Below are 16,179 nucleotides of genomic sequence, written 5' to 3'. Positions count from 1 at the left end.
CAGGGAGAAATGGTGATAGGATCCACTAGTGAAGATGATGACTCCTCCATTCAGGTAGGAGGGCAAAGGATCAGAAGATAAGTAATTTCTCGCCAGAATCTGGCATTCTCCCTGAGCTGGTGGTGGATCTAGCCCAGAGTTTGCCAGATTCCCTAGATCTACTGCCCGAGACTCTGAAATCTGAAAGCACCTGAGTGTTTAGGGGACAGGCTTGGGGTGAGTTGATGTAAAAGGAAGAAAGTTTGTAGAAAAGGAAGGTAAGCTTGCCAATTGCCTTCTTACATTGAGGGAAAGCTGTGTCCTCATAGAGCCCAGCCCCTCAACCAACTGCTCCACCACGGACAGATCTTTAGACTCTGCAGAGCCCAGCCAGAAGCAGCACCGGCTGCCTAGCCACAGCCCTTGGCTTTGGTGCAGCCCCCTCCTGCCTATAGAGGAGACCTCTGCATGAGCTTTCATGCATGCACACGCACACAGGGACACCTGACCAGGAGACACTCAAGAACAACCACTTCTGGGGCCACAAAGGACATTACAAAATGAGCCCAGAGCCCCAGGGCCCCTCAAACTTCCTGTTATTTATTTCCTGGTCAAAGGTTCTTTAAACACAACCTGAGAACCCAGGCAGGCATGTTAGGCTCACAGGGATCAGGTCTTATTTATCTCTATATTTCCTGCCAGTGACTGATACCACACCTAGCACACACAGATGTTCAAGAAATCACCACCGACTTGAACGGGTATTAGTTCCTCCCAAGGATTCATCAGGTACTCTCAGTGGGGCATGGCAGGATTAGATAGAGCTTTGAGAGCCCTACTACCTTCCAACCTGACCAGTGGAATTGAATCCCATGCTTGACTCCAGAGTGGACTTTTTATTTCAAGTTCACCATGAGTAAAGGTTGGGGGGAAGAGACCCGAGCCTGTCTGTTTCCTTGGCTGGGGCCCACTTGGACTTCCATACATGGCTCATACAACCACAAGCCCCCCCACTGGCTAATGTCACAAGAGTTCTGAATGCTGGGATATAAGGAAAGAATAACAGTGGAAAAGTGTTGGGGTCTGTTCTTTTTAAGAGGGAAAAAGATTTTTCCCTTCCCCAAGAACCCTGGGGGAGGCTGGTCTGGTCACGTGGCATTTACTGGTGTTACTTCTGTTCTGACTCTGCACACTTGTGACTGGAAGGAGCCTGGTTAAGAGCTGGAAGTGTACTTTGCTCTGGTTTAGGGTCTTGCCCTCTTCCAAGAGACCAGCAAGTCTGTGCCAGTGTCTGTGTGCTCCCGGAGGACCAGCAAGACTGTGCCAGTGTCTGTCCAGCCACCATGGGCCAGAGCCCTGGCCCTGGTGAGGCCTTGCCCAGGGCCCAGGGACTCTGCTCTGTGGTTGCCAGCTTCTTCTCTTCCGTGGAGAGGGAGGGCTTCCCAAGAGGCCTGAAGGACTGCCCACTCTTGGCAGCGAGTCCAGGTAGTTGCTGGCCCCCAGCCATCTGCTTCACCTGCTTCACCAGGCCTGGCACTTGACTGGGAGGCCCTGGGGTCTGTTCAGCCCCTGCAGGTGCTCTTCCTGAGGCCTGAGTTGCTGGCTCATATAAAAAAGCCTTGGCAGGGGGCTGAGAAAGAAGTCTGGCCTGGGTGAGTGATTTAACAGCTTGCCAGGAGTGTTCTGAAGGGGCCGCTGCTTTGCCCAGTGGCTGAAGGACAGCATCTGACACACTGCCTCTCTCAACAGCTCGTGGAATCTGTCCTAGACCTTTGCTGGCAGGCCATGAGCTTGACTCCAACACTGGCATCTTCTCATCAGCCTGTGGTGTGAGCTCATGGGGTGAACCTGCCCGTTCCTTCTGGCGAGGAGTTAGGTCTATGAGATCCATCACCAAAGCAGCTCTATTTTTTGACTGAGTATTCTGGTCCACGGGCCTCAGTGCTTTTTCTTTAGCTACCAGGGTCTGGACCACAGCTGACAGTACTTTGTCAGGAGGTGGAAGTCTCTGGGACAAAGAGACATGGGATTTGTCAGGGGGTCTGTCTGAAGTCTGGGGTTTGGGACCGCTGGTGACTAGCAGTTTCTCTGGCGGTGGAAGTCTCAGGCCAGTAGGGACAGGGGTTTTCTCCAGTGACTGGGGCCTTGGGCTGGCAGCACCTATGGATTTATCCAGCCTTGGATCAGCTGTCCCCAGAGGTCTTTCCAGTGGCTGAGACCTGACTGAGGGTGAGGAGCTTGGGCCGGTCACTGGAGAGGGTTTGTCAGATAGTTGGGGTCTTGGTCCTGCCACTGCAGTTGGCCTGTCCAATGGCTTCTGGCTGGATACCAATGATTGGGGTTTGGTCCCTGACCCAGCAAGGTCCCTGACCTTATCTACAGGCTGGGGCCTGGAGTCAGTTCTGTCAGGAGGCCTTTCAGGCAGCGGGGGCCTCTGACAAGTCCCTGCCAGAGCTTTTTTGGACAGCGACAGCGACTGGTTGGTGTCAGCAGATGGCTTGTCCGACATCTTGGGCCCTTGAGCAGCCACTCCTGATGATTGCTCTGCCAGGTGAGTGCTTGGGCCTGGAGGCAGTGGTACTGGAGGAGGTACATACTCACGGATCTCCCCCGGTTCCAGAGGGTTGGGCCCACAGGGATCATGCTCAGTACAAGACAGACGCCCATCCAGTTTGGAGATGAAGAGCATCCCTTCCCGATGCTGCTTGCAGAAGGAGCTGGGACACATCTCACAGAAGGAGGCTGCTTCCTTTCCGCATATGTCACACTGGTGCCAAGGACACTCCCATTTCCCTAAAAACACAGAAGTGAAACACAAACTGAGGAAAACAAGACATGCCTGAGACAGGCCACAGCTCTGGAACCAAGTCAAAGAAGTGACTGCAAGCTGCTGCCTCCTGTGGAGAGATCGTGCCCCTCACCCACACCCTCTCCCTTAGGATCTGGGCTTTACTTTCTGTGAAATGTGTAAAAATAACAGCCAAATATTGTCACAACTAAGTATCAATTTAAAACCAAGCAGGAGTAAACAACAACAGCCAAGGAGTAAACCTTGATTTCTATGACTACTTCCAACAAGGAGAGAAATAACAATAACAAAACAAAACCTACTGGGTTTTTAATTGATACTCAGTTGTGACTTAATGTTTGGCTGTTGTTTTTACACATTTTGCAGAAAGTAAACCCCAGATGCTGAGGGAGGGGATATGGACAAGAGGCACGAACTCTCTGCGGAAGGCAGCAGTCGGTAAACCACCACCACCAAGGAGTTCTCTGCCTGATTTCTACTAATTCCAACAAGGAGAGAAATAGCAACAAAACCAAACCCAAAGCTCCCCTTAGATGGAATGTGAACATGTTACTTTTCTATATTTACAAATTCCATTGGTGCTACATAGCCTTTAAATATTTAACTCTAGGGGGAAAATATCAGCCAATTACACTGCTTACTTCATTGTTACTAGGAATAGGGAGTAGATACACACAGTGAACAATGGAAACATATTTATCTCTGCTCAACATTAAAACAGGAAATTAGAACAAATTTAATCTGTGTAGTCAACAAAGAATCAACAGAAAAGACCCAAAGCCAACCTAAGCTGTTCTCTTTTATCCTCATTTCATGATACCAGAGTCTCTGACATGGACAGCTGTTTCCATCCCAGCTCCTTCCAAGTGAACTATGCTAGAGCTCACTCCTGGCTCTAGAATTGGCAAGATGAGGTCTATCACAACCCGTGCCAGCTATGACCCCGAGTAATTGCTTCTGAAACAATTCTCCACTTCCTGGCACTGAAATCAGTGTTATGGCCTTGCCCCCAAGCTATCTCAGTTTCTATTATTTCATTATCCTGGCAACCACATACTGAAGAAAGGCTAATTTTCAGACAAACTCCTCTCATTCCCAACCCAAAGTTCTCTCTCTGCAGTTCCCAGAAGCAGGCCACCAACGGTGCGAGTCACCCAGAATAGTTTCTCACTTTTGTTGTTTAAAATACACAGCACACCCGAATCCCTGAACTCCTCTAACATCAAATGATCATCCAAAGACTGGTGACAATTTTTCCAGCCACATATTTCTGAGTACCACACCTGCTTGCATAGGTTCTCCTGTGTTTACTAACACAACTGCATCTCTTTCAGAGGGAAGTGGGCCAGAGAGGGGCTATAATCACCGAGAAGCTCCACTCTTTCTCAGCGTCTCTTTCTCTAGAGAGTGAACATGATGTAGTGGGCTTAAAGTCAGAAAACTTCTGGCTTTCAAGCCAGTCCCTGCATCTATATGCTTTAATGTGACAAGTTTCCTCATCTGGAACATGGGAAGGTAAAAAGGCCTCATCTTTACAGGCTGGTGGGAGGATAAACTAACATAAAATGCTTCATGGAGCAAGTGAGTTTCTGTTCCCTTCCCTACAGTCTTTGTTGTCATTTACTTTGATAGTGAGAACATGAATCATACCACCCCTGAATATACACATGGGAAGACCAAAGGGCTCTGAGAATTCTGGCAGAGAACAAAGAGAACTCTAAAAGGATTCTGGCACCAACCTGCTGGTCGCTTGGTTAGATTGAGACAATCTGCATGATAAACTTTGGGGCAGCCTGGCTTCTTACAAGAGACGAGCTGGCCAGCATCCCCACAGCTGAAACATTCATCCTCTCGCTCCTTTGTGACTTCACCCTGGGTTCTGCGCTTCCCCTGTTGCTTCTTCTTGAATTTCTTTGACTTTTCCTCTGTAGCAATGGGTTGATTCTAGAGGTCAAATATTGTTGACACATTAGTTGTATGATCTTGACCAGGTTAACTAATCTCTGCACTTCAGACTCTCCCCTGGAAAGACAGTCCTCACAGACTATTGTGAAGATAAAAGAAAATGCAGAAAAAGGCACAGGGCATATCACTGGTACCCAATAAATGGTAGCACTAAGTGTATCTGACATCAACTACTCCTACCACCTGAGTGCAATAAAACAGAAATATGCTGCTTCATGTTAACACACAAGGCTGGTATTAAAGATCATCCTTTAATGATACGTTTTATTTTTATTCTTAAGTTTGTCTAATTTCAAAATTAAGGAAGACTTCTCTGGGTCACACACATTTCTAAATTTATTCAACAAATCTTCACTGAGCTCTTCATATGAACCATGTTCCAGCTCATATTAGCTTTCCAGAAAGCTAATTTGTGGTCTCTGCATTTTTAGCTACGTCAGTTCAGGTTCATATCCACCACTTGCCAAGACAGACCCTGGAGCAGCCAGCAGGTCTACTCTGCTCCCTGCAGCCCACATGCGGCCACCAAACTGCATGGTTTCATCACAGTATTTACCTTGGCCTAGAAACATCCAGGACCAATCCAGTTTATTGCCAGCCCACAGTGATCTCCTCCCATTTCTAAACTTCTGTTCTCAAATTTCTCTCTCACTGATTCACCTGTGAAGTGCTACACAGACCTTAAGGATACAGAAACAGACATCCCAAGTATACCAAACACCATTAAATTCTGTTACTATTTTAATTTACAGGGACTAAATCCACTGAATATCTTAAGAAACAGGACCATTTAACCAACCAAGAGAACAAAAAACAAAATCCAATATACATTTTCTTATTTAATAGATAAAAGAATGATTACTGGGTGTTCTTCATGTATTATAGGTCAAAATAATCCTTTTATTAAATAGTTTCATGCTAATTTTCACTTTTCAGTTCTTAATGTTGACTTCACTATCAAAGATGTATAATAAATACCCAATTGGAGTCACCGTGTACTTTGTATCAAAGTTAAACTTCAATTTTCAGCATGCTGTTACTTATGATAAGAGTAACTCAGGAAGCATCCAGATATTCACCTATTATGATTCATCCAATATATAAAAACTTTAACAGTCATTGAAAATGATGGTTAATAAAATAATGTAACAGCAAGAAAGTATTTTTAAATAATATCTATGAATTATGAACAATTTTTAACAGATATAGAATTATAATTCAGTTAACTTATACATAAAAAAACAGGACATAAGATACAATAAAGTTTATACTCTGTTACATGGCACAAGGTTAAGATTAAGGGTTCTTATACGTACACACTGTTATTCAGCTATACCTCAATACACAATAAAATGTTAAAAAAAAAAGATTAAGGGTTAAGAAAAAAATAAGGGTCCTATGTTTATCTATAATCTTATACTACATTTAGAATCTTAAATTCAATATCAGATTCTCTAATATCTTTAAAAAGAAAGACACAAAGACAGACTGAGAATCTAAGTAGTTTCTTAGCAAATGTAAGATTGACTAAGACCAATAGAGATATGGGAAGTAACCTACCTTATAGATTCCTATTTTACATCTTTTTTAGCTTCAAAGGTATCATTAATTAGAAGTCAGATTACTCAGAACACTTCAACAATACCCAAAGACCTTCTCTAGTTTACCAAACTGGTTATTAGAATGCTTAAATTGCCAGTGTCCCTACTGACAAATATTCAATGCCATCATTTCAAACAGACATCTTCTTACTCAGTCCTGCCAACAGGTTAGGGAGAAATGACCACACCATTATCCTTGATGCAAACGTTTAACAGGTACCTTTGGCCTTACACCCAAAAAGCCACTGCAGTTTGGGGCTCCACATTTGCAAACGGTCTTTCCATTCCCAAGACATTCTAGATTGTAGTTGAAGGTAAGTTCAGTGCCTGCATAAGAGACCATGAAAATATTAGTATCAATAGTTTTAATTACAATAGTTCTGTATTAACCACAAAGGATACAGACTTCCAAGAGAACAAGGTTAGTTTTTAAGAGGAATAAAAGGACATATTAACTTTAATCCCACTATATTAGTAACATATTAATGAATTTGAATCTAATAACAATATTAATCAACTAACATAACTGAACAACAGAAAAACATGACCTAACAAGTAATACTTAAAACAATTTTTATCATCGAGGTGTTACCCAAGTTGTTTTGAATTTTTTTTCTAACCATTCAGATTCTAATTATATTATTACCAAAAACAACTAAATGCAATTTATGCACTGATGTGCCAGGCACTGTGAAAGCTAAGTGTGAAGGAAGCCTGTCTGTCATCTGTCCCAAAGTGAGCATCTTACCTGGCAGCACTCGAGAGACAAGTCAATACAGAATAGTATTAGGAACTCTAGACAACAAGACCTAAGCCCTGGCTTTACATCCCAGTTACACCACAGTCTACCTGGGTGAGCTGAGCCTAAGAGTCCATTTGCTAAATGCAGTTAACAAGCTTACTGAGAATGACATAATGCACACAACAGGAATTTGTCAACTTTAATAGGAGATTTACAAATTTAACATACAAAAATTCCCCTTTTTCTCGTAAGTGCATTTCATCAAAATTGAGAGCAAATAAATCACACAAACATTCAAAATCAAAGTGTGTTAGGGAAAGCCTAACAAACAGAAGAATCTTACAGAAATATACAATGAGACTGTCCCTGGGTAGGGGTAATGGCTTACCGTTAATGTACAAAGTGATAATTGTTCAGTTAAAACTGTCAAAACTGAGGAAGATTTCCCACTGCAGAATGATATATCTTCTATCAGTGAAATTAATAAATATAGGTTTTCATCTAATATTGGAAAGAGATCATTATTCCTTAAATTTGGTTAAGTAAATTATAAAGCAGCCAGCTTCTATTTTGGAATCTGAATGGTACGAATGCTAGAATTACTTGTGGCCTGTTAAGAGGTTCACATTGTGAAGAGCCTGGAGGAACCAAGACTAACCAGGGTGTCAGCAGGTCACATCTAACCTCTCACACCCACTGTGAACTTACTGGACTGAATGATGGGTACTTTTATTCACACTAACCTTTTTAAAAATTTTCTGAATATATAGCTGAATTTTCACAAATTTAATGGGCTTACAATGCAACTCAATCAAATACACAAGTATAAGAGCAGGATACTTGTTATTACCTGCTGCTCACTCAGCATCCACTACACAAACAAAACTACAGGAGGGGGTTAATCAGAAGGTATCAGTGTGCACACAGGCAAGCCATTCTAGAAGAGTCCAAAATACAGATATCTGCAATGTCAGGGGAGAACAAAGGGCACTGGACTTCCCTGGCTGTCTGTCTACAATGCGGGAGACCTGGGTTCGATCCCTGGGTCGGGAAGATTCCCTGGAGAAGGAAATGGCAACCCACTCCAGTACTCCTGCCTAGAAAATCCCATGGATGGAGGAGCCTGGTGCAGGCTACTGCCCATGGGGTCGCAAAGAGTCGGACATGACTGAGTGACTTCACTTTCAAACGGCACTGGAGAAGAGATAAACAAGGAATGAGAACAACACATGGAAGATAGCCCTGCAGTTTGGGAGGACAGGAACAAGGTCAGTCAGTTCCCACACAACACTAGAAGCAGAGAAATTTGTGGCTGCACAAGGTAGAACAGGCTATCCCCACAGACACAGACTTAAGTTTGAAGTGGAAGTGTGGCACTAAAAGCAGTCAGGACAGAGATAAGCACTGAAGGCATATGACTAACATTGGAGTAATTAATACAGAGGAACACTGCCCCTTCTTCCCCTAGGGTGATTAGAGAGAAAAACAGACAAAAGACTGAGAGAGAGATAAGGTCAAAAGATGCAGATAACACAGGTATGATAACATGTAATATATAGTACTTTTGTAAGGACTGGATTTCCCTGGTGGCTCAGACAGTAAAGCGTCTGTTGACAATGCGGGAGACCTGGGTTGGATCCCTGGGTCGTGAAGATTCCCTGGAGAAGGAAATGGCAACCCACTCCAATACCCTTGCCTAGAAAATCCCATGGATGGAGGAGTCTAGTGTCCATGGGGTCACAAAGAGTTGGACACAACTGAGCAACTTCACTTTCATTTTGTAAGGATTAAATAGCAAGCTTGGAACAAAGTTTGGCATCTGATAAACAGTAGCTCTTAACAGCATTCAGTTGATAATTCCTCTTACAAATCAGAAATCTACCCAATTTACACTGAAGCCATCCATTCTAAAAACCTGATACACGTTATGATTTTAAAAATCAGTTTCATTTAGTCAGCAGAACACAAGTGCACAGTGATGCTCAAATAGTGTTACTTTCATCATTAAATACCTTACATGAAGCAATGCAAAACAGGAGAAAGGACTAGTGGCTCAATTATAAAAATAGGAAAACTGTCAAATTTTAAAATTCTAGGAGCCTAAAAGACTCCTGGGCAGCCGTATATTTAAATTAAAGAGAAAAAATATATAGGGGAGGAGGGGGGAGAAGAAAGGAGAGGTTGTCTACAGATGAAAAAAAAGGCAACAGACAAAAGGCTGACCAAATTACTCTTTATTTTGATTAGTGCTTCTTGAGGTAAACATGGATAACACTGACTGGGCTTATATAGGATTTCCACTTTGAGAATCACTGGACTATGCTACTGTCAATTATGAACTGCCCAAGCCGAGAGCTGCCCTCCAAGGTGCAACAATAGCAAAGCCAGAACTCAGGGTAACAACGCCGCAGCGGTCGCCCGCTGAGCACAGGGTGGGCACCCAGGGGCGCGGGGCCGCCAGGCGCTCCACCAGTGAAGTCTGCTTTGATGAGAGGAAAAAAAACCCTACTCAGGCCAGTCTCATTTTGAGGTGGGAGGGGGGAGGGGGTAGCAGAGAGAGAGACTGTGTGCATGCGCACGTGTTCAGTCTCTTAGTCGTGTCTGACTCTGTGCGACCCCAGGGACTGTAGCCCACCAGGCTCCTCTGTCCATGGGATTCTCCAGGCATGAGTACTGGAGTGGGTTGCCATGCCCTCCTCCAGGGGGCTTGTTCCCACCCAGGGATCGAACCTGCATCTCTTATGTCTCCAGCACTGGCAGGAGGATTCTTTACCAGTAGCACCACCTGGGAGAGTGATCTTAAAACGCTTTGCTAGTATTCCTGCAAAAACTTACTTTGAAAAATTAGGTATATCCTTACACTCAAACTTTACATAAGTCTAAATATTAAAAAAAAATTTAGAGTGTGTCATATAATATGTTTCAAAATTTTTCATAAAAACCTTGACACTAAATATTAAGTTGCTTTAATTTATGAAAAATATCCATCATGTAAGTTTACGTTCAAACCTCTCAGCCTTACCAGATGTACTTTCAGTTTAACTAAACATCTGAATATTGTGCTGAATACAACAACCTCACTTCTTCACTCTGAACTCTCAGAGGCATGGGCATCTAGGGCAGCCACAACATAAAAGTGCATTCTCCAAATGTCCAGTTCTTTGACACCCAAGAGGTGAGAGATTTTTTTTTTTTCTTAGCTTTGGGCTCATAAACCATAAAATTCAGATGGGTGAGAGGTGGCTATTTGGTTTACAAAACGGATGAAAGTCAGCTGTGAAAGGAGACCTTGGCTGCTGATTTTTAAGGCAGCCCAATTTTTATGGAGTTCATGTAAGTTACAGAAAGGTCTGGAAATTTATTCCTTTAAAACCATACAGTGAATTATCTGGCACTTCAGTGGTTAGGACTCAGTGCTTTCAATGTGATGGCCCCAGGTTCAATCCCTGGTTGGAGGGCTAAGATCCCGCAAGCCACATGGTGTGCTTGGAGAGCATGCCCAAATCATCATGCTAAATAAAATTAGTCAGTCACAACAAAACAAGTATTATATGACTGCACTTACATGAGATTCCTAGAACAGCTAAAAAATCAGACCCAAAAGGTAAAATGGTGGTCACTAGAGGCTGGGGGAGTGGGGAAAGAGGGTATTTTTGTTTAATGGGTATCTTCAGTTCAAGAAAAGAAGAAGTGCTGGAGATGGATGGTAGTGACAGTTGTACCACAATGTGAATGGACTGAAATGCCACTGAACGGCACACTTTAAAATGTCTACAATGATAAATCTTAGGTTACATGTGTCTTACCATTCCACCACCAGTAAGAACAGACCTGGTACCCGCCAGGCACCACCAAGATAGTCTCCTTGTGTCCCCAGGGGTTTGCAGCCTCATTTTGGATTACAGGACAAATGGGGTTTTTAGATAATAAAAACTGGTCCTAGTCCTGGTTCCAAAATCCTTAAATGAGTCTTACCTGCTTTAATGTCACTCAGGGCAAAAAGGCCAACCCGGGTGTCTCCATTGACAGACCACTTCTGTGTTTCACAGTTAGGCTGGCAGCAATGATTCATGAATCGAGCATAGTTTCCTTTGGGGCCAGCATCAATAATCCGGTCCTAGAATTCCAAGAGACGCTGTTCAGCAGACCTCCACTATTACTGAGTAAAATTAGAGTATTTTAACAAGCTGGAGTTCCTATTGGTAAACTTTGACTCTTCCAGAATGTAGTGCCTAGACTAGCACTAGTATCACCACCTCGGAATCCACTAAGAATGCAAAGTCTTTGGTGGCACTTCAGAGATAACTAAAGCAGGAACTCTGAGGCCCAGCAATCTATGTATGTAGCCCTCTAGGTGGCTGGGATTACTGTGAAGTTTGAGAACCACCATCCTAGAAGCAGTAGCTTCTTGTATCCTCTTCTGAACCCTGGCCATACATTAGTAATCACCTAAGATTTTAATAATGACATCCAGACCTAATCCCAAATGATCAGAGGATCATTTGAGCTGAGGATCTCACAAACCATCAAAGTACAACCAGGTAAATACAAAGTTTCACACTAAGAAAAGTCTATTATAACAGCTGGAGACAGGGCGAAACCTAACAGAACCCAATACTAACATACAAAGAGGAATCTCAGTGTACACAGAAACAAAATGCATTAGGATGCCAGAATTAGAAATAAATCCCATAAAGAAGAAGGTCCTACTATATACTGCATAGGAAACTATATTTAATATCTGGTGATAAATCATAATGGAAAAACATATGTATATGTATAATTGAATTACTTTGCTGTACAGCAGAAATTAACATGCCATTTTAAATCAACTATACTTCAATAAAATATTTTAAAAATAATAAAATTTAAAAACGAAAGATGAAACATGTTGGAAATGACATATGGAACAAGAAAATCCCAAATATAAATCTAGACACCAATGAAACACAATTCATCAGAAATTCCAATAACTGGATAGCTGACTTGGGTTTGTAGGATGAGTTCTATAGTCAATTTTTATGACTTTCTCAATGCACTAACTAAATATTAACAAATCAGTGTTTCAATCTGTAAAATAAACAGTAAAATAATTATTATTTATTTTTCTGGCTTCAAGTTTTAATCTTATAGGAAAAACACTAAAAGAACTCATCCCAAACTTATGTTGGACAGTTGAAAAGCAGTTTTAGTGCCTTTTGCCCATGGCTATACAGCTAGAAATGAGTAACCTTATCCAACTCCAGGACCTTAATCCCTATGAACCTGGAAGAAAGACACTGCTTTATGCAGTATATGACGTGCCTACACAGAATAGCTGGGACAACACTGATTAAACCAAGCTTATAACAGTGGGAATAGCACTTTCCATTACTTACTTTGTCTAGAGTTAGCATATAAAAATTAGTGATATCATGTTCTTGGGCGTAACGGATTCGAGCTCTGCACTCTTCTTCATCTATTAGCTCACCCACATATTCATTCACAAATTCACCCTGGAACGAGAAATTACTTAAATGGCAAAAAGTGCCAACTGTGTTCATAGGTATACCTTATTTTTAAAAAATTAAAGTGACAGATTCACAAAAGCTTCCCTGGTAGCTTAGACAGTAAAGTGTCTGCCTGCAATGCGGGAGACCTGGGTTGGGAAGATCCCCTGGAGATGGAAATGGCAACCCACTCCAGTACACTTGCCTGAAAAGTTCCATGGACGGAGAAGGCTGGTAGGCTTCTCCATGGAACTGCAGAGAGTCAGACATGACTGAGTGACTTCACTCTGTACTTTTGTACTTAACAAAGGTTGTGGCTCAGAAGGCAAAGAATCTGCATGCAATGAAGGAGAAGCAGGTTTGATCCCCAGATCAGGAAGACCCCCTGGAGAAGGGAATGGCGACTCCAATACTCTTGCCTAGAGAATTCCATGGACAGAGGTGCCTGGGGGGCTATAGACCATGGGGTCCCAAAGAGTCAGACAGAACTAAGTGACTAACACTTTCACTTCACTTATTCAAGATAAAACATAAATATGATGCTTCAACTATTAAACAATAAGAATGATCTCCTCACTCCTACCACAGCCAACAGCAGAAAACTTGGAATTCACCTTAAGATCAATCAAAATTGATATAAGTAAACTAAAGCTCCACTGTAATGGTTTATCCCTTTACCTGTCTAAGAGCCTAAAAGTCAATTTCCTAAACTATATTCTGTTTTCATGGAACATGGCCTGCCTACTGCCCATCCACATTTCACACCGCTGTCCTAATGATTCACTATACTACGGTCATACTCGTTTTCTCACGTGCTGTCCCCTCTACCCGAAATGCTAAAATATTCCACCAGCTTAAGCCAACAACTATTTATCTTTCAAGTCTCAATTTAAAATATTCTCAGAGATAAGCTAGCTTCAGGCCCTTCGTCACATGCCTACAGAACCCTTTGTGCTTCCACAGTGAGTGATTACTTGTTCAATATCTCTCTCCATCTATAAAGTAAACTTTAGGTATGGAACATGTCTTTCTTACTGAACACTGCATCACACAGCAACATGCCTGGCACAAAGGAGACATACAATAGTTACTCAGCAAATGACTAAAAGAGACCAACCAACTCATATTCACTTCCTTTCCTAGAAATAAACTTCAATAAAATTCTTCAGAAAATATAACCAGAATAAGACTTATTACATTCAAATGTCAAATATGGTTTATTCTACTCAGAGACTGTATAATACTATCTATTTATCAGAAATTTGTAGGTCTTTCCAAGGTTCAAGTTGAAGATGTTACTGCATTTTCGATAGAGAAGACCTAATCCTCTTTCCCTTCATGTTCTATGAACCCAAACATATTTTTCTCTCAGTAAAAATAAACTTTATTTCATTAGTTGATGATTAACACCTGTATCACACTCTTTCTATTCTCTTAACTACAAGTTCCAGGATTTCCACAAATGAGTGGACAAAACCATGGTATCTCTATGAATTTCCCTCATTTTTTTCATCCTCATACACAATGAACATGATCAGTAAGTGAACTTCATACAGAAAAGAGACCATCTATTCTACAAGTCTCTAAATTTTGGAAGGATATGGCAAGACATTATAATAAGGCTAATCCTTACACTTTATTATGTTCCTCCACGACCAATTTTCTCATATTAATCAGAAAAATTACTTGTATTAAGCAACTGCAAAGAAGGAAAAAAAACTGAAGATGAAGTCTCCTCACCTTTTTAATATCTGTTTTTGTTCGGAGACCCCAGCCCCTCTGTAATGTGCGGAAAATTTCCACCTCTGGGTACTGGCGCTTGGTAAAGCACTGGTTCTGGCAGCGGCCTCCCGCAGGGCACACTGTGGGGTGGCACTCGTACAGCAGCATGCGGTTGATGCACTCGGAGTCTATGCCGCAGGGGTTCTCGTCCGTGGCTTTACAGTTGCAGCGGGGGATCTCAGACAAGTCTGCAGTGAAGATCTGCACCCTGCCAATAGGGCGGTTCACCTGGCGAAGAGACACACACAACAGTGCATCAGGCAAGTCAGCGCAGGACAGTTCAGCACCTGTGAAAGGCAGGTTTCTCTCAAGGTGCACATCACACTTTACATGATTTTAAATTATCAAGATTTAGCAGGATTATTCATAACATCTAATGAATGCCATCTAAAATATGGGAACAACTCAAGTGTCCACCAGTACATGAATGGATAAGCAAAATGTGGTAAAAATAACAGAGTATTATTCAGCCTAAAAATGAAGGAAATTTGACACACAATGCCCAACATGGATAAACCTGGAGGACATTATGTTAAACGAAATAAGGCAGTCAAAACAGACAAATACTTGTACCACTTAGATACAAAGAGATAATGGCAATAGTTATACACATGAATGCATTTAATGCCACTGAAATGTATAGTTAATGGTTAAGATAAACAAAACTTCACGTATCTATATTTTTACCACAATTAAAAAGGAGAAGGAAATAAAAATTTAGGCAGTTTGATATAAAAACAAAGCCTCACTCAATACATAAAATATAAATACCACAAACAGAAAAAAAAAAAAAATCATCTCTGGGCTACCCCAGTGGCCCAGTGGATAAGAATCTGCCTGCCAATGCAAGAGACATGGGTTCGATCCCCAATGTGGAAAGATCCCACATGCCACAGAGCAACTAAGCCCATGCACCACAAGTACTGAGCCTGTGCTCTAGAGCTGGGAGCCACAATTACTGAGCCCACGCGCCACAACTACAGAAACCTACACAGCCTACACCCCATGCTCCAAAACAAGAGAAGCCACCGCAGTGAGAAGCCCTCACATTGAAAGGAAGAGTAGCCGCTGCTTGTCCCAACTAGAGAAGGCCCATGCATAATGAAGATAGAGAAAAGCCTGCATAGTAATGCAGACCCAGCACAGTCTAAATAAACATTTAAAAATAAATCATTTCTAAAAAATTCATAATTTCAAGCCTGGGTTCCCCTGGTAGCTCAGTGGCAAAGAAACCGATTGCCAAATCTGGAGACAAGAGTTCCATCCTTGGGTCGGGGAAGAATCCCTAGAGAAGGAAGTGGTAATCCACTCCAGTATTCTTGCCTGGAAAATCCATAGAGAGAGGAGCCTGGCAGGCTACAGTCCATGGGATCACAAAACAGTCATACACAACTGAGCAACTAAACAAGAGAAGTCAATTGTAAATTTGAGTTTCCGCTATTGCCACATGGTGGCACCACGTTAGCTGCTATATTAAAAAAAAAAAAAAAAAAAATCACCCTTCTCAAGTGGTAAAAAAGACATGAAAAGGTCTCTGAGTAACTGAGTTCCAATATGTGAAGATATATTTTAAAACTGACTATCACAACTTGAAATCTTTTGAACAGACTACAGCAATGTCACCTAAGCATTCATTTTTAGTGGTGCTAGTACTGAATATCCAGTGTGGTCAAACAAAGGCCAATTGCTGTGATACTGAAGCCATTTGATACTAACAACAGTGTGGGAAAAAAGTAGACATTCTCTCTATTCTCAATAGAGAGAGATTTGTGCACTATAAGAATGAGTTCTGGGGACTTGCCTGGTGGTCCA

General features: G+C 42.1%; 1 protein-coding gene across 1 annotated transcript in view; it reads right to left on the bottom strand.

Moving 5' to 3' along the window:
- Positions 1 to 483: 483 nt before the first annotated feature.
- Positions 484 to 16,179, bottom strand: part of NSD1 (nuclear receptor binding SET domain protein 1) — a 143,926-nt gene continuing 128,230 nt past the window's right edge. The window contains exons 18-23 of the mRNA XM_052644077.1: positions 14,326 to 14,595; positions 12,475 to 12,591; positions 11,072 to 11,213; positions 6,575 to 6,681; positions 4,528 to 4,732; positions 484 to 2,772 (exon numbers count right to left, since the gene is read on the bottom strand). Of these exons, the coding sequence (XP_052500037.1) occupies positions 1,148 to 2,772; positions 4,528 to 4,732; positions 6,575 to 6,681; positions 11,072 to 11,213; positions 12,475 to 12,591; positions 14,326 to 14,595 (2,466 nt within the window). The 3' untranslated portion in view covers positions 484 to 1,147. The remainder of the gene's footprint in view (positions 2,773 to 4,527; positions 4,733 to 6,574; positions 6,682 to 11,071; positions 11,214 to 12,474; positions 12,592 to 14,325; positions 14,596 to 16,179) is intronic.

The sequence above is a fragment of the Budorcas taxicolor genome, chromosome 7 (genome assembly GCF_023091745.1).
Source record: "Budorcas taxicolor isolate Tak-1 chromosome 7, Takin1.1, whole genome shotgun sequence".
NCBI classification, from domain to species: Eukaryota; Metazoa; Chordata; class Mammalia; order Artiodactyla; family Bovidae; genus Budorcas; species Budorcas taxicolor.
This window is presented reverse-complemented; position numbering and strand designations above follow the sequence as displayed.